The sequence below is a fragment of the Glycine soja genome, chromosome 7, assembly GCF_004193775.1.
Source record: "Glycine soja cultivar W05 chromosome 7, ASM419377v2, whole genome shotgun sequence".
NCBI lineage: Eukaryota > Viridiplantae > Streptophyta > Magnoliopsida > Fabales > Fabaceae > Glycine > Glycine soja.
In genome coordinates, this window is record NC_041008.1 from 44,290,899 (window position 1) to 44,308,819 (window position 17,921).

Genomic DNA, 17,921 nt, shown 5'->3' on the forward strand with positions numbered 1-17,921 from the left:
AGAAATATAAAATCTGACATGGTATGGATATTTTTATGTTTGATTGTTAAACTATTTAATTATCAAATTTTAGAAGTATATGTATATATAGTGTATATTATTTAATCGGTACCTATCAATATCCTACCCGCTTCATATTTTATGTTGCAAATGTTTTATCCTAAGTTTTTGATGTTTTACTATTTGATTCTCAAAACTCATTTACAAGAATTATGTTCCGAGTATGAGGGATTACCATTATTTATTTTCAAACACAAAAAATCTATTATTTTCTTAATATTTTCTTCAGGTTATTCAAAATTATAATTTTATTTAAAAAATGATTTTAATTGCAACAGGACAGATCCTTACTGTAGTCACCACCATTGTATGCTGTGCGACATTAATTAATATGAATCGTTTAAGTTTATTGTTATAAATAGTCAGGATGAGCACACTTACCTTTAAAGTTCTAATAGACAAATCCATAAAAATTAAGTCTAAGATGTACTTGAAGATATGTAATGTCCTATATAGTGGTAGAGAATAGCGGGAAAAGAATTGGATGGTTATACTACGGGCTCAAAATGGACCCTGAATAATAAATGTTGAAAAAATGAGAATGAGAATGTTATAGTGGGTGAATGTACATATGAGATGAGATGATAACAAAATAAGAATTAGGGTTTTTCTTTGTGCACCCAGCACAACAGCATAATTTTAAATTTCTCTTTTCTTAAAGTTGATAATGTATTGGATTTACGGATTAGCTATTCCATAAGTAGTTTAAATGATTTTTTTATAATCATTGATTATAATTTACTATTAAGTATAATATTCTTTAACACTCATATTTTTATTTTTAGTATTTTTGTGAAATTGAATAAATATTTGAATCAATATCGTGTTTATATTTAAAAGTTCTTACATAAATTATCTTTCTCTTTTTCTTTCATTATTTTTTCTTTTTTCCTTGCAAAAATCGCTTGTTTTTTTCTTCTTCTTCATTTTAGTTATGTTATTATAAGTTTTAATTATTATTATTTTTCAGGTTTTTTATATATTTTATATATTTTTTTATAACTATTTGTATTAGAAATCTTATTTTGATATTATATCTGTTCAACAAACCATAAAGAGATTCTATTATTTTTTAATTTTTTTAATAAATCATATTTTGAATAACTCTATTACAAATTTTTATTTTTCCTATTCAAATCAATTGTCGAATGATAATTTAACTATGATTTGGCTAATTTATTTTGTTTTAAATACATGTTATTAGCAAAAATAGTTTAATAATTATCGTTAACGCGATCAATTTAATAATAATATTTTTAGTTTTGAAATGTATGCTAAAAAAATTCAATAAATAATTTAAATAATTAAACTGAGAATAAATATTACACAAAAACAATAAAAATAACAATAAAGATAACAATAATAATAGTAATAATACAGCAATTATTTATAAAGGTCAATCATAAGAAGTTATAACTTAATATTCTTATACATTTAGACCATAAAGGATAATAAACACTAATTATATATCATTAATTTAAAATACCTAATGTATGTAATAATATAATTATTATTATAAATAATAATAACATATTAAAGATTAATAATAAATACAAATAATTGGTGATATCTTTAATAAATTAATAAATATGTAAACAATAATATTTAAAGTTTGAAACATATAATTATTTTTATAAGTAAATTTTAAAAATTAGTAAGCAATGAAAATAAAACTAAAACTAACGAAAAATAAATAATAAAAATAATAGTTATTATTATTAAATTAAGATTATTCAATTTATATTACGTGGGTTAATTAATTTAAACTTTAAAACTTTAAAAATATTACATAAAACTAATATATTCAAAATAAGTAAAATTATAGTTTTAAAAATAATTAATGACCATATCTATTTAATAGAATTCATACCATTTCAAAAAAATTTAAAAATATTTAAATTTTTATCATAAATATACGCTCAAATTTAAATAAGTACGGTACATTATATATATATATATATATATATATATATATATATATATATATATATATATATATTTCAAAAAATTACAGTGAAATTGACTTAATAGTTTAAAGAGAACGTGTATTTATTAAAAATATGATATTTAACATTATTTTTTAATTTTAATATTTCTATATTTGTTTCACTACTAAAAGTATTTAAAATGGATAATTTTATTTATGTACATTTATTTTTCAAAAGATATTACATCATTATTATTATTTGAATGAACAAAAAATTACAATAAATTTTAATATACTTAACTTTTTAGATAAAATTAATTCAATTAAAAATATAATTAATCAATGTTCTCATTAATAATATAATTATGTTTAACATAATACAAAATATTTAAAAATTATTGCTTTATTTATATAAATAAATAAATATAAAATTATATATATATATATATATATATATATATATATATATATATTTATATATATATTTACTAATAAAAAGGTCGAATTTCAGCGAGATTAATTTACTCATTAATTAATCTATTTGAAACAATAAAGAAAAACTGTTCTTTGAAACGAGGAACTCGGTATATAAGTTCAGCCATTTACCGTGATCCCTGAAGATATATAGGAGGATTCTATTTGAAACTTTGTATCGTAAAATCCAAGGAAAACATGTAGGTATGTCGATTTTCTTTTAAGTTCAATCAATAAATAATAAATAGAGTAATTATTTAAGTCCACCTTTTGAGATATAAAACTGTTGCAACGATGATTCGTGGATCTGGATTTGAAAAGGAAAAAGACCGAAAAGTATAAATAAAAAGGATCTCATTGTCAATTGATTTTAATAATAAATGTAGTCCTTCAGCTAAGAGATAATTTAAAAGTCAATGGTATACATAATTCTAAATATTATGCTGAGATCTTGATATATGCTAGATCGAAGCCATCTTAGATCAACAAAAAGTAGCCGCGTGAAGCTTATATACCTAAAAATCTCTAGGGTCAACGAACACGTTCCCGATTTGTCTCTTCATCAGCAGTTCATCATCCTTTTCATCACCATGGCTTGAAATTCTTTTGGTGTACCAGATATCATCGAAGCATGACATAGAAGCTGTTTGAGGGACATGGTTTACAAGTGGATCCCCAAACCCTAACTCAGTTATAACCACTCTGCAGTCCTTCAAGCTTTCTCCCAACCTTGATGTGAACCTCCATATGGATTCCATTAGCTCCCCAAGGTTCTCTCCCTCTCCATGGAGCCCATAGAGGAAGAGAAATCCAAAGGGTGTGCAGAGTGATTCACTCACCGACATTCTCAGACAAGGAAAGATTTTGTCTCTTGCATGATTTAATGTTGTGTGAAGAAGCCTAAGAGTCGTCTGAGACTTTTTAAGTTGAAGCTTATAAGCCTCATAAGTGTTCCATATGCTAAAGATGATCCATGAGCTTGTGATTTCATTGGTAATTATGTCTTCACTCTCTACCATCCTCTGCAAGTTGAGCCTGCAGCCTTCATCTTTGTAATAGCTCACCCAGGTGCCCAAGCTGAGCTTCTCCTTCAAAATAGAATCCATGTCTAATGGGTACAACTCTTTGGCCCTCAGGGTTCTTCTGTATAAGGAAATTGCCTGGTCCATGTTCACCTTCTCAATTTTTATATCCTTGGAAATGTGCTTTGCAGGGAAACTAATTATTGGATGGACAAATATGACAAGTGAGCTGAGGCTCATATATTTGCATTTGTTGGTAAATAGGTTTATAGAGGCATCATTGTTCTTTTCTGTTGCTAGGAATGCATATTCAGCCCCATTTCTCAGCATCCATTCTTCTACTGAGTTGACAAGTTTTAGTCCAACCCCCTTTCTCCTGCATAGATCGATGAGTAAATGTAAAATGTTGGTGGTATATATATATGTTATTCAGTACAACACTGATCGAATACTATTGCAGTCTGTTGCTTCAGAACCAGTTAAGTTCACTATTTTACATCTCACTAAATTGAAGAAGTTGGGTACATTAATTAGTATTAATACCTGTGCGTAGGAGAGACCCTAAGGCCTAATATGCAACCTATCTTCAGCAATGATTCAGTAGGAGTTCGCATACTCTTAATGCACCCTCGAACCACACCGACAAGCTCCTTGCTTTCAAGCAGCTCAGCCACCTATAGGTAAATTATGAAGCATATGATTAGTACGGTCAGATACATATTAGTAATTAGTATGTATGTCTTGGAAATAGATAAAGCTTTGATATATATATATATAAGAGAAGTAGAATGTGAGTATAAACAATGATGGAGCACATGAAGATGCTAGCTTGTAGAATGGAATACATATTTATAATTAGCTAGCTTCAAGTCAAGTTTCCAAGTATGGATTTGAAAAGATAATAATGTAAATGAGAAAAAGAAAAGGTATTATTAGCTACACACCAACATAACATGAAGGGGATAGAACCTAATCCTAGATAAAGGGTCATCCATCATGTTGGTGAAAATGGAGACCCCCTTTTTAGTCTCAATCTCACAGTTCCTCTCAAGCTTCCCCACCACCTTAACATCTCTATCTTCATCAAACTCTCTTATAAGAAGCCCGCTCTCTATACTGAAAGTGTCAACCATTTTTCTATTCTCTCCCTGCTTACCTAAAAGAAGCAAGTGATGTAGTACTAGATATATAAGGTGTGATCTCTGGGAAAGGAAAGATTTCTCAGATTAATTGGATCTTTCTTGATTGAGTTCACTCCCGACCATCCAATTCATGTGGCATCCTTATATATGGTGAAAACCATTGGTTGTTAGTTCACAATGTCCTATGATCTTGTATCATCTCTATCAAAATATTCCGTTAATAACTATTTTATCACAACACGCAACTTGATGCGTCCGTTGAAAATAGCATTACTGTGTTAGTTTTTATTAGTAAAGGCTGACACTATTCATTAAAGTGGTTGTCATTAGGACAAATACAAGTACACAATCTACTACACGAGTTGCACCACAAATCCGAAACAGTAACCTTTCAAAATGATCCAGAGAATCTATGTATAAGGATTTTCATAAACTTTGTTCAAACATTGTCACTTTAAAAAAATATGTACGTGGCTAATGAAAAAGACATACCAATGTCGTTTGCGATGCACCTAAGAAATCATATGTTATGTGTCCACACTCCTTCGCCATAAAACTCCACGAATTTAATTGCTATTCAACATATAAAGTATTGATTATAATGGTAATGCTGATGATGATCTTTTACTCCAGACTTGTGAGTTGTGACAGATACGAGGGGGGGGGGGGGGGGGGGGAGGGGGGATTGGGTGGGTACGTGCTTTGTCATTTTTTCAACGGATCTCGACCCTTACTGATAATTTATTTTTGAGTGTTTATATATAATTTTTACAATAAGTTAAATATAAGAGAAAATAAAAAATGTAGAAGTAATTGTTGGCACGAGGTTTAGGAAATGGTGGGTTTGTGAATACTTTACGAGATAATGTATTATGTACACATACATGCATCTACGTACTTTATATGGGTGCACGAATTTATCATATACAAAAATGGATCACAATTTAAATAAGTACATCTACTAACTTTTAGAATTGAATTAGAACAAAATTCATAATTTTATTATCATATTAAAGTTTATTTCAAATCCATTAAAAAATTAGACATAAGTTTAAAAGTGTTGGATGTGAAATAAGTATGTAATGATAAAATAGAGATATAAAATACATAAGTGAAAGATAATTTTCATCATATAAATTAATTTTTATGATTAAATTAGGTTTAAATTCTCATTTTAAGAGATGTCAAACATGATTTTTTTATTAGGTTTATATATATATATATATATATATATATATATATATATATATATATATATATCTTTTTTATGGACTTATACACACACATGATATATTTCTTTTACATTTATTCTTATTTATTTATTTCTTTCTTTTTATTGCATTATTTTTTTAGGGTTAACTAAATTTTTTAGCTTTCAATTTTTAATCCCTCAAACTTTTTATGACAACTTTTAGTTCATCATTAATTTTTTTGTCATCACTTTTAGTTCCTCTAAATTTTTCTGTCCATTTTTAGTTTTTTATTTATTTTGATAACTCAAAATTAGTCCCAAATGTAAAATAAATAAGGAGCTAAAAATGAACAAAATAAGAAGTATGGACTAAAAATGAAAAAAAAAATTAGAGGGACTAAAAATATAAAAAAAATTAACGAGGAACTAAAAATAAAAAAAAATTGAAAAACTAATAATTAAAATCTAAAAAATGTGAAAGACTAAAAACTTAATTAATTTTTTTGTCACATTGCCTTCTTATATAATTTCATTTTCTTCTATCTTTTTCTTTCTTTCGTCAATTTCACATCTGTAGGAGATGTGAGCCGAATATTATTGTCTTTTATCCTTCATTAAGAGGGCAAGTAGTGTATATGATCCCTAGCTTCTTACCTTATTTCTCTCTCTCTCTATATATATGAATTAAACTTAGTGTCTTTAAACTTTAGTCATTAATACTTGAATACTTTTTTATCACAACATAACTTTCCATCTTTAAATTCATCATTTTGACTTATATATATTTATTTTAATCTAATATCTCCAAACTTAATTAAGGTTCATTTAGAAGATTTTTACAAAATTTACTTCGCCTTACAAAAAAGTCATTTATGACACATAATTTACCTCAATAATTTTTTTTATAAAACTTATTAAATACGTTATTTTTTGTAATTTATTAAAAAAATTATGATATAAATTCTTGTATTATGAAATTTTATCAAGTAATTACTAAGAAGTATGATACATGTAAAACAATTTATACAATACTATTTTATGTGTCTATCATATCATTTATTAAATTTCAAAATTTTCTCTCTCTTCTCACTTTTCTCTATTTCACTCTTTGTGTTGTAAAATTTGTTGTATAAGTATCTTTCTTCTTATTAAATTGTTCACCAAAATGTACTATTATTATTAACCTCTTTAGTGTCCCTATCCTGACTATGGCACTGTGAGAGCCTCGGATCCTTACACATATTTCGTATGCAATTTCAAGTGGTATCCTAGCCAGCGCTATTGAAGCATATGAAGCTTATATATAGATCGTGGTCTTAACAATTACACGTCGAATGCCTCTTTATTGTCTTTGTTTAAAATCATTGCTGGTTTCATATGTAACCAGTAATCATTCCTAGCTAGATAGGTTGCAAAAAAAAAAAAGACAAAAGAAAAATGGTGTTATAATATTGCACGCAGATGATATCCTATACAAAAATTAGCATCGCTTTTATATTTATTTAATTTTAAATGAATTTTCAAGACGGAAAAAATTTGCTATGTTGTATCACAACTCCGGGTCTCTGGAATGAGTAGAGACTTGAATCAAGTTCAGCATGTTAAATGGTAATGCCTTTTCCCTTGGAAGTACATTTTCCTTGGAAGTACATATAATTATTCATTTCAGGGAAGTGATATTCAATTATTTTCTTGCTATACGTACTATAGTCTTTCTGAGGTTGAATTGTGTTAAACTGTTATTTGTGGTTATCACTACTACCCTGAGGAGGCAAACTAGGGAACCTTTGTTGAAGAAACCACGTGAAGATGCAGCCACTGCCAATCAAGGAATATAGTTAAATCACAGTGGTATACCCTGTGTATATATTCGCTCGGTTCTTATCACTTAACTGTTTCTTTTAGTTTTAGTCATTGAACTTATAATTGCTTTGTCCTTCTAATGTCTGCTGCAGAAACACTATCACAAGACTACTTCAGACGTGTAAAAACCCTACTGATGGAAAATATCGAGAAACATGAGGGTATGCCAGTGTCAGACTCCTTTAATTTTTTTTCCCTAGCCTTTTTCATTTTAAGAATTTTGTCTTCAATTTTTCTTATGGTTTACAGAATGGAAAAAAGTTTTGTAAATCATTTATAGGGAGTTTGACTATTGTGCATTCTAATGAAGATGTTGTAGAAATTCTGCATGTATTTCTGAAAATACATCGATCGACTACTGCATTATATCTCGAATATTTCAGCGTCCTGTCTATTTCTATCTGTCGCTGATCCAATCACAAATTGAAACGTTGAATTGCCACTTGAACGCTTAATTCTGTTTCTGCTTTTATTAGTACATATATTATGTACCGTCGTATTAGCTAGCAAGGAACATTTGATTTTTATAATTTTCTAAAAACACATTATGTAATACATGATGTTAGAAATATATATAAAACTCGTTATAATGTGTTTTTACTGCGGTTCAATTTTATTTTTTTTATAATATATGAGAACCGTGACGAATGAAGTGATTTCTGCCATCTCCATTTTTCTAATAAGAAAAACTATAATTTCAGCGTAAATGGTGAGAGGACTACTTGTGCATGGAAGTGTTAAAATTAAATATATAAAATCATTTACATGTTTTTACCTAACAACTAAAGTTTTTACGTCATGAAAATATATCTATATTTCTACTTGTAGGTTGTAGCATAACATGATTGCATTTTCAGTCTTCATATATATACAACTTTCTTTTTCTTAATTTAGTTGCTCATATTCAATTTTTGGGGTAAAATATATTTTAATCCCTTAAAATATTTCAAAATATTAGTTTTAATTAATCCCTGTAAAAATTTAATAAGTTTTTAGTTCATAACTTACACGATGATGTGGTTTTAGTCCTTCATAAGACTAAAAACATGTGTTTCTAGGTAAATGTAGGGATTAAAAAGGTAATAATTTTTTATAGGAGTTATAACTAACATTCTGAACTATTTTGAGGAATTAAAAATATATATTTTTAATTTTTTTAATTTTTAGAATAAAAAAATGAATCCTTTTATCTTTATAATATCATTAATCTTGTATAAACTCATAAATAAATAAAAATATAATATTTAAATAAAAAAGCTCTCATTTCATTTATACCTTTTTATTTTTTTAAATATTTATATTTTTTTTCTTTTTCAAAATACATGTCGCATCCATTAACAATTAGTCATAATAAGCACTGCGCAACCCATTTTTATTTTTATTTTATCTATCAGAAAGAGACAACAAAACAACACGACTATTATCTACACATAAAAGAAACATGCACGTAAAAAGAAAGATACATATTGTAGAATCAAATTACACGTCAAATTATCTTATTTTCAAAATAAGGATTCAATCATTCAAATTCATATAATTAGTGGATATCATTCTACTACTTTTACTTCTTTTTATCATAAAATAGAGAATTTACAATATACAAACAAAGTGAAATATTGTTACTTGTTTTTGCAATTTCTGAATACAAATTTTTCCTTTTACTTGTTGCTGAAAATAGAAAGATAGCATATTCCATTTCTTAACCTTGTGCATTTTCTACTTGACATGCATCTTCAAGATAAAATATATATTTCTGCATTTTAATATTTTAATTTTATATCTAATTTATATATCTCATTTTTTTATCATATTATTCATTGTGTATTAATATTTCTTTTTCTTTTTTTATCTTCGTATCATTCTATCCTGCAAAGACACGTATACATTCAAGAGGTTTATTGATTTATTTATAATAAAGAGGTGTATTTTTTTTAATATATATATATATATATATATATATATATATATATATATATATATATATATATATATATATAAAAATATAATTCTCAATCATCAGATTCCGTTAGAGGCTTAGAGCAACAGATAAGATCTGATATATAGGACGAAAATATGACAACACAATACAAGTAAAGATAAAAATAAAATGTTATATCTTTGACTATTATTGATGCATAGAGTATTATTTATATGACAGAAAATGCTAATTAATTTGTTTATAACAACTAATTTTAAAAATAATTGTTATAACATCTTAGATTCTTAATTAAAAAAAAAGAATAATTTTTATAACAAAAATATTAATTTAAGAATAATTGCATGAAACTGACATAACTTGGTTAAGAGTGTGTTTAATAGAGAGTAACTAAAAGGAATGAACAATGATAAATGAAAATAGATGAAAGAGAGTGAAAAGAGAGATAAAAGTGAGGGTATTTGATTGAGATGAAAGAAAATGTAAATGAGATGAAAAATTAAAATTAAAGTAATTGGTAAATAATAAAAGAAAAAAGGAACAAATATCCATTTTACTTGTTTATTAAGGCATGTTTTCTCAAGTGCCACAAAAATTTATTTATTTATTTTTAACTAACTCAACATTTATAGTCAATTATATAAATTACATAATCAATTATGCAACTTCCTCTAAGGTCATCCAAAAACAAAATATCTAAATAAGTGATCACATAATCAATTATGGTTAAAGCATAATTAATTGTGTTCAAGAACAAGGGTCACCAGGGCTCACAGAGAATCAATTCTAGCAAGTAATAAAGTGTCTTATTGTGTTTTTTCGTTATTCATGACTTTTCTTCCCTTTTATCTTTTTTTAGTATGAAAGTTAAAAGTCAAGTATCTATTTGTTTCTTAAGAAATACACCAAGTTGATAAATAATATAAAATAGAAAGTTTGAATATCATATTCACATGGACATATGTAATACTCAATAAAATAAAATAATAATGTTCACTAACTATGATTCTTAGAAATAATTATTATAATTTAATTGTGACAATATAAATAACAAGAAACATGCTAATTTTATATAATACTAGTAGATAAACTAAAATTCAATAATAAAAAAGAGTTTAATGATCATGTATTGAAAATATACAATACTTTTATGATGTCGTCTAATCGTAATTTATCTTTAATATGATTCTTAAAATAATTTTTATAAAAGTTAATAATCTTACCATGCATGATAGGTTGTGATTTGATGATTACGTATATTTTATAACACTTCTTAGTATATAATATTTATTTTTTTAAAAAAAAGATAGACTAAAATAATAGTATAATATAAAATTATAAATTGAAGACAGAATGCTAAAAAAGATTAGGCCAGCTATATATATAAAAAAAGTATATAGGCAGGGCAGACTCTCCGTATGAAATTTGGGCCCTAAAGCCGTATGTTGGTCCAACAGATTATTTCCCGCCAAAAAGTGAAGACCTATTTACAAGCATTTTCAATTGAAAATCGCGCCAAGCCTCCATATACACTCAACCCCAGAGAGATCTCTCGTCTCCACCTCCTGCATCTGAAAACTCAGCGACTCGAAAATGGAGCATCGCGATTACTACGCCTGCAATACAAAGGTAGGTTCCGCCATGGATGTAGACCATTGCCAAGAAGATCAACAAAAGGAGAAGGAAGAAGAACAAGAAGAAGATCCTTTCCTCAAATTCGTGGATTACGCAAGATCCGAGCTATTATCGCTGGAAGACGATCAAAACGGAGACGGCGAGGGTTCCGATGGACTTGGATGGAGTTGGATCGTGTCTCGTATTCTCAAGACTTGCGTTGCTTATTCAAGCGGCGTCACTCCCGCGATCTTGCTCTCTGAACTCTCTCAGGTGCATAACATCACCTTCACTCCTCCATTTTTGCAATTTCTCTGTGCACGGACTATTAAATGCATTAATTAAGGATTTATAGTTGGTTACGTTCATCTCTCTTGGAATGAGATAGGTTATGTAGTAATTGCTGTTACTTTTGCGTGGTGTTGAGTTTATTTAGGTTTCTGCTGTATTCTGCTGCTTTTCTCATCGTTGATTTTGTTTTGAAGGCGTGGAGTGAGCAACGCAGGGTTGGGGCTCCGAAGAAGAGGCTCGAATTAATTAGCCACCTCAAGAAGAATTATCGGAGGACAAAGCTTCCAAGCACTGTCACCATTGATTCCATATACGAGAAGAATTTCCTGTCCTTGAACAGTGTTCTAGAAGCTGTTATTATCGATGCATTTGTGCTTCCAGGTAATTTGGACTTAAAGCATTTTTTTTTTCTTCCTGAATACAGTTTAGTACGGGAACGAATGTGAAATCTACTATGCGCTTAATTTAGGCCTTGTTTGAATAAACTCATCCATAAACACTTATAGGAGAAGAAAATAATTAAAATGCTTTTGGTTTCTCCATAAGCTAAAATCAACTTATGCATTCTTCTGCATTCTTGATTCTCTACTTAGTTACACTTTTATTTGGTTGGTTATAACTTATAATTATAAAATGCTTGGGCGAGATGAGAGGTGGAGATCAAAACATTATTTACAAATAGGCACCAGTTTTGATGTTTTACCCATATTAAGTGCAGTAGAAAGTAATTTGATTTAGGTATTTAGGAGAAATTTGGAAAAAAAGATCCTGCTCCTAATTGTTTTATTCAAAATCTGATTTTCTGATAGAGCCACTGACATCCATTGATTCATGTAACTAATCCTACTTAGTTGGATAAGGCTGTTTTTATTTTGGTTTTATAATGATTGACGCTTATCACTTGCAGGCACAAACATCCACATGCTTACATTAGGGGATTATTGGAGTTCCAATATCATAGATGTGTATCTACATCGCAGGTAATTGTATTAAATCAATCAAGGTCAAACTCAATTTTTGTAATTTGATGCATAGTAAATAAAAGATTTTGCTCTATGTCTGCACTGTCAACTGATTTTCTTTTTTGCTCACTGCACGTGGCTTGTTTCTCTTGCTGTTGAAAATATGGAAACCTAGAAATACTTAAAACTTTGGTACTTATAATTTATATTTGAGAATTTTAAGTGTGTTATTTCTTCAACTTACTTGGGCGACAATCTGATGATAATGAAGTTTAAGAAGATATTCTCTCTTTGGACTGCGTCTGCGTGTGCTTTTCATTGTTTATCGAATCAACTTTTCTTATGGTAAAGATTTTGATGTTTCCAATGACTTAACATTTATTTCAAATATCTGCACAAAATACAAGTATTGAATATGGATTTAGCTCCTCTTTGCAATTTCAAATATGTAGCAAGTTTTTCGAAATCAAAACCTTGGAATGCTCTTATTTGCAATTTCTTTTAATATTAAACGTATCATATTTTGTCCAGCAGATTCTATGACTTGGCAGGCCTGCAGAATGGAATTCTGAAGCGAGGGAGAGAGATTTTCCTTACTGGTTGCTACCTTCGAACTTCCACTGGAGGTTCTGGACATCCACGTCTTTTGCCAACAGAGTATCTTGTGATTCTATTAGATGAGGTATCGGTCAAAGATTTTTTCAATATAAATTTGTGGTGCTTAAATTGGATCTTTGTAGTTTCATATACAAGTAGTTCAAGTTGGGAACAAATTCTGTGCTTCTGTAGACTCGTTCTTTCTTTTGGTCTTTGCTACACCTAAAAATGAGATTCAGATCAAGTTTTCACGATGATAATCCTTTAATTTTCTTCAAAACCGTAGAATCAGGATGATGATGCAATGCTACTAGGAGCTCAGTTTTGTTCAGACTCTTTCTCTTCAATTTCTCTTGATGCGGTGAACGGAGGGGCTTCGTGTTCACTTTATGCCCGGTAAAGTGTAAACTACATGCAATTGGTGTTATATTTATATTTGCTTAGCCAAAAAACTGGTGTTATATTTTTCCACTTGACTTTGTTGTGAGCATGTTGTGAATTTACAGAGCATTGTATCATTTATGTGATAATAAAATTCCATGAATGATCTTACTAGTTCATTAATATTATCTTATTTTGATTATAGGATTGAATAGATGTGACCTTTCTATTACTTATTTTGATTATAGGATTGAAAAGATTGAATCTTCGGAAATTCAAAGGAAGTTTGAAACCCTACAAAGAAAACAGGTTACTCTTGTTGATGGTGATGGAGTCAAATTAATGTTTTTCTTGTGGGGTGAGCAGATTCTCCTTGCCAATCTTTTCAGGTGAATTCGTGCTGTGGTCATACTTCTGAAACAGAATAATTCTTTTCATATTTGTATTTTGTATAACATTCATTTTTTGGGGGTATACAGAGTGGGAAGCATGCTTGCACTGGACAAACCATACGTCAATAGTTCAGTGGACTGTGATACTGAGACATGTAAAGACTTGTGTCTTGAATACGGAAGTGAAACACAACTATATTTGGTGCCTTATATTCAACATGAAGAACAGGTGATTTATGGATTTCTGTATTGAAATAAACTATTGTAATTGTCATATCGAGAAAATATTAAACAGCTCTGCCGATTAGGTGTGTGTAACATTGACTCCAAATCACCGTCATGGTTCACGGCCCTTGGGTTCGTATAATTCCGGTCAGGATCTCAAGTTTTCTCAAGTGAGCTTGCCTCGTGATTCTCAGGGGACCATTGATTTCAGTAATTATCCTTTTCGGGTGAGTTTGGCCTTACCTCCCTTCCAAAGAAAATTAAACGATAGCTTTCCCTTATTTTCTATTTGTTCTTAATCTCAATAGCTATCTTGCATGTTACTTTACTTTATGTATGCTAGAAAGATATTTATATTAGCCTGCCAATAACTGGTGTCCGATGTTTTGATTGTATTATTGGCTTTAGCATAGTCACACTCTTTTGATGCATTTTATTATGTGAAATTTGTGTTTCCCGATATATTATGTAGGCCTCACCATTGATTCAGTGGAACCTGCTTTAAATTTTCCCAGTAATAAAGGATGTATTGGAAAAAAAATGTGTTCTTAGCTTTTCTCTTTTATTACTAATATTTTCCACATTCTTATGTGCAATGCTAAGAAGTGTTGATTACTTAACTTTATTACTTGTGTGAAGTTTTGCAGTCATTTGTGGTCGATCTTCGTAACAAGATGAATGGCATCAGTCTCTATGGTGTTGTTACAGATATTATCAAAGAAAATGACCAACAAACTGTTTTCTCTTTAAGAATTGCAGATACTAGCGGGGAAATTTGGACAAAGCTTCATTTTGCGAGATTTTGGTAATGAACAGTATAATGGAACCATTTAACATGTTTCTTTGCACTTCCAAATATTCTTTTCTTATGTACTCTCCCTTCTTATAGTCTTGTGATATACCTCAGGTCATTGGGAAGAGTTAGTTTCGGTCACACTGTATACGTATCTGGCATGACATGTACGATGTCAAAACAAAAATGGTAAGCACATCACCAGTCATCAGACTCACCAAATAAGGAGAAAGATAATTGTGAAAATTGACCATGAAAAAATGAATTAGTCTTTTAATACTTGCTTTAAAGTTTTGCCTAGTTCCCCTTTCCATCATATTGTCTGTTCTACCTGTATTATCTGCCTGTATAGTTTAATGCGTTTTTGTACTCTGGTTAAAGTATCCACATAATCATACAATGATACAATGCAGTTGAATGTTTTTGGATTGACAGTATGGAAGTATTATGGTTTGAGAATGATATTGGGGCTTCTTTCATCAATCTCAGCTGTTTACCAGCATTGATCAATTCATCTTGCCTTCATAAGCTATCGCGACTCTCTGATATTTCTGCCCAGACTAGCTATGCGCAAGTAAGAGTTATGCATTAGTATCATTTGAATGTTTATTTCACTTTTTTCTCTCCTTTTGTTTCACTTATTACTATGTCGTATTCATGTCGCTAGTGTCTTCTCTGTTATTAACATTTTAAAACATATCGTAATCATTAATTATAGCCACTGCAACATGTTAGCATGTACCCAAGCATCTTATATTTTGTTTTTGTACTTGAAATAAGACATATCGCAATAACCTTAGCGACTTATTTTATTGTTCGACCTCATTGTTCCTTGTTTCGTTGCTGTATGCACACGCTCAACTATAATGAATGGTTCGAGTCTGATTTATGCCCGGGCTTGTAGTTTTTACCAGTCGCAGCTAGTTCACCAACCTTTGGTCGTTTGTACTTAACGAGCCCAAATTGAGAAAAAGCAAAGTAGAAGGGCTTCAAATAAGGTTTTACTGTTGATTCACACCAGAGATATCGTAATATTGTTCAATAAAAGAAAAGTATGAGATTTTGGTGTAGTGAAAAAAATAGAGAGCAAGATAATATTATTAAAAATATTGCATAAATAATATACTTGATTATATTATTATCGTCAAATATAACCTGACCGTACTTGAAGACTGCTCTGAATCTCTTTCCCCGTCTTCCTCACCGTTGCCAGTATGCCTATCCTTTTTACAGTATCTCCGTTAATTATTGTTTATCTGCAAATTCTGATCATTTTCCTTAATATTGTTGCAGGTATGTCGAGTCTGGCTCGATCCATCTGAGTATTTTTACGTTAATACAATATTTTCACATTCTCTCTGTGGTCATTTTGTCAAGAGGTCTGATAGATTGGTGGAATGTAGCTTTTGTCGTACAATTTATGATGCTAGAATAGTACGCACGTTTCATCTGAAAATTACTCTTGCGGATAAGGATACGGGTACGAAAGTTTTAGCATGGTGTACAGGTCAAACTGCTATGGATTTGTTGCAAATATCTCCTGAGGAGTTTAATGAACTTCCCGAGGTAACTTCTTAAACTCGATATCAGTTGTCTATTGCAAGCAAAGTTGTGTTCATATGCTACGTGGGGATGGAATTTATCCCTTTAACTTGGACTCTACGTGGGAATTGTTTCATTTCGATGAGTTTGAGAATTTGAGGGTGGAGATGGAGATACAAATCTTCCAAAATAAATTTGGGAATGGAGACAATATCCTACGTAAATTTATTTCACTATTGTCCACTCCCAATACATAAAAATAATTAAATTGCTCTTAAATAGTTAATATTATATTATATATGAGTACCGGAGAAGCGCAGGCCAGAGCTTCCTCATAAGGCAGATTACTATATAGAAATTGGGGCCCAAGTGTCCAATATGAATACACTAAACAGGCGATGTTGCTTCCTGCACGTCAACTATTGTTTCATGCTGCGTCCCATTACTTTCCAGAAAGTCATCTGGATCACATAGTCTAATCTGGAGGACTTTCCAAAAAGCAATGGGGCACAACAAGCAATAGTGAGAGGGCATGAAGTTTTAGCCCTAAACAGGATACTACTGGCCGGTAGTTGAATAACTATCCCCAAGGACGCTTCCTCAAAAAAAAAAAAAAGAATAAATTTTAATAGTAAAAAAATCATACAAATAGTGATTTGGATAATGCTGCACCGAAAATACTCAGCTCAGAAATATAGCATAATTGCATAGGTGACTAAGCATTGAATTAAGATTAAAGGAAAGAAATCGTGAATTCTGAACTCAAAATGCCAGCTAACATGACATTAAAAACGACTTGTTTGTTTTGCAAATAACACATTATTTTTGTTTCAGGATGAGCAAGTAATGTATCCGTCGTCGTTAGAAAATGAAAGGTTTATGGTTGCATTGGTAAACTGTAAGCGAGATGGTTGTGTGATAGATGGCCTCTCGCCAGACGATTCAATTTCGTGGGAAATCACTCGGGCATACAAGTGTGAATAATTGTTGAATGCACTTACGAAGAGGGCACTGGGATTGTAATGAGACTTTAATCGCACCATTCCTTCCACTATCGTGTATAAGTTTTGAAGCCTGGAAAGTATTTCTATCCATGGTATTCGTGGAGAGCGCTACCTCATGCGACGTGTCCAAAGGAAATTGCAAGGATCCATAGTTCAGCCATTGCGTATTATTGTATATTTTGAGTGAAATTTCCAAAGATTAATATTTTTATTTAAATTTAGTTGCTTGCCCAAATATGTAATTGATGCAATTTATATTTTTATCCTTAAACAGTTATTTTTACTCATGGACTCATGGCATTGCTTTTATTATATATAAAATGTAAATGTATTAAGCTTTCCGGAGCAATGTGACTCTTTAGCTCAATTGTGACCAAACCATTCCTTTTATATAAAAGGAGATTCATTAACTCGTTATTTAATTTGAATGGGTGAAATGATGAAATTTGTAAAAATTATTCAACAAGCTTTCAAAGAAGTTCCTGGCAAACCATATGAAAATTT

The 17,921-nt window shown here is 29.9% G+C and overlaps 2 protein-coding genes across 2 annotated transcripts; one reads left to right on the plus strand and one right to left on the minus strand.

The window, feature by feature from the left end:
- Positions 1–2,856: 2,856 nt before the first annotated feature.
- Positions 2,857–4,727, minus strand: LOC114417806 (probable N-acetyltransferase HLS1). Its single transcript, XM_028382853.1, has 3 exons — positions 4,428–4,727; positions 4,027–4,157; positions 2,857–3,859 (listed from the first exon to the last, which is right to left on the minus strand). Exons 1-3 carry the CDS (start codon positions 4,614–4,616, stop codon positions 2,977–2,979), a joined length of 1,203 nt encoding a protein of 400 aa, XP_028238654.1. The 5' UTR covers positions 4,617–4,727; the 3' UTR covers positions 2,857–2,976.
- A 6,409-nt stretch (positions 4,728–11,136) lies between these two features.
- On the plus strand, positions 11,137–17,703 carry LOC114419968. The gene is made up of 13 exons (XM_028385799.1): positions 11,137–11,503; positions 11,716–11,902; positions 12,429–12,501; positions 13,018–13,165; positions 13,367–13,476; positions 13,710–13,850; positions 13,941–14,082; positions 14,162–14,305; positions 14,726–14,883; positions 14,986–15,060; positions 15,307–15,445; positions 16,165–16,437; positions 17,248–17,703. The coding sequence occupies exons 1-13, from the start codon at positions 11,210–11,212 to the stop codon at positions 17,395–17,397; spliced, it is 2,034 nt and encodes a 677-aa protein (XP_028241600.1). The 5' UTR covers positions 11,137–11,209; the 3' UTR covers positions 17,398–17,703.
- Positions 17,704–17,921: the final 218 nt, after the last annotated feature.

Bases quoted from the DNA above. Each gene is read 5' to 3' on its own strand.
- LOC114417806 (XM_028382853.1), bottom strand. From the start codon at position 4,616: ATGGTTGACACTTTCAGTATAGAGAGCGGGCTTCTTATAAGAGAGTTT. The intron at 4,158-4,427 runs GTGTGTAGCTAA...ATTTACCTATAG, and splicing joins ATCCCCTTCATGTTATGTTG to GTGGCTGAGCTGCTTGAAAG. The intron at 3,860-4,026 runs GTATTAATACTA...CGATCTATGCAG, and splicing joins AGGGTCTCTCCTACGCACAG to GAGAAAGGGGGTTGGACTAA.
- LOC114419968 (XM_028385799.1), top strand. From the start codon at position 11,210: ATGGAGCATCGCGATTACTACGCCTGCAATACAAAGGTAGGTTCCGCC. The intron at 13,851-13,940 runs GTGAATTCGTGC...GGGGGTATACAG, and splicing joins CTCCTTGCCAATCTTTTCAG to AGTGGGAAGCATGCTTGCAC. The intron at 14,306-14,725 runs GTGAGTTTGGCC...GAAGTTTTGCAG, and splicing joins TCAGTAATTATCCTTTTCGG to TCATTTGTGGTCGATCTTCG.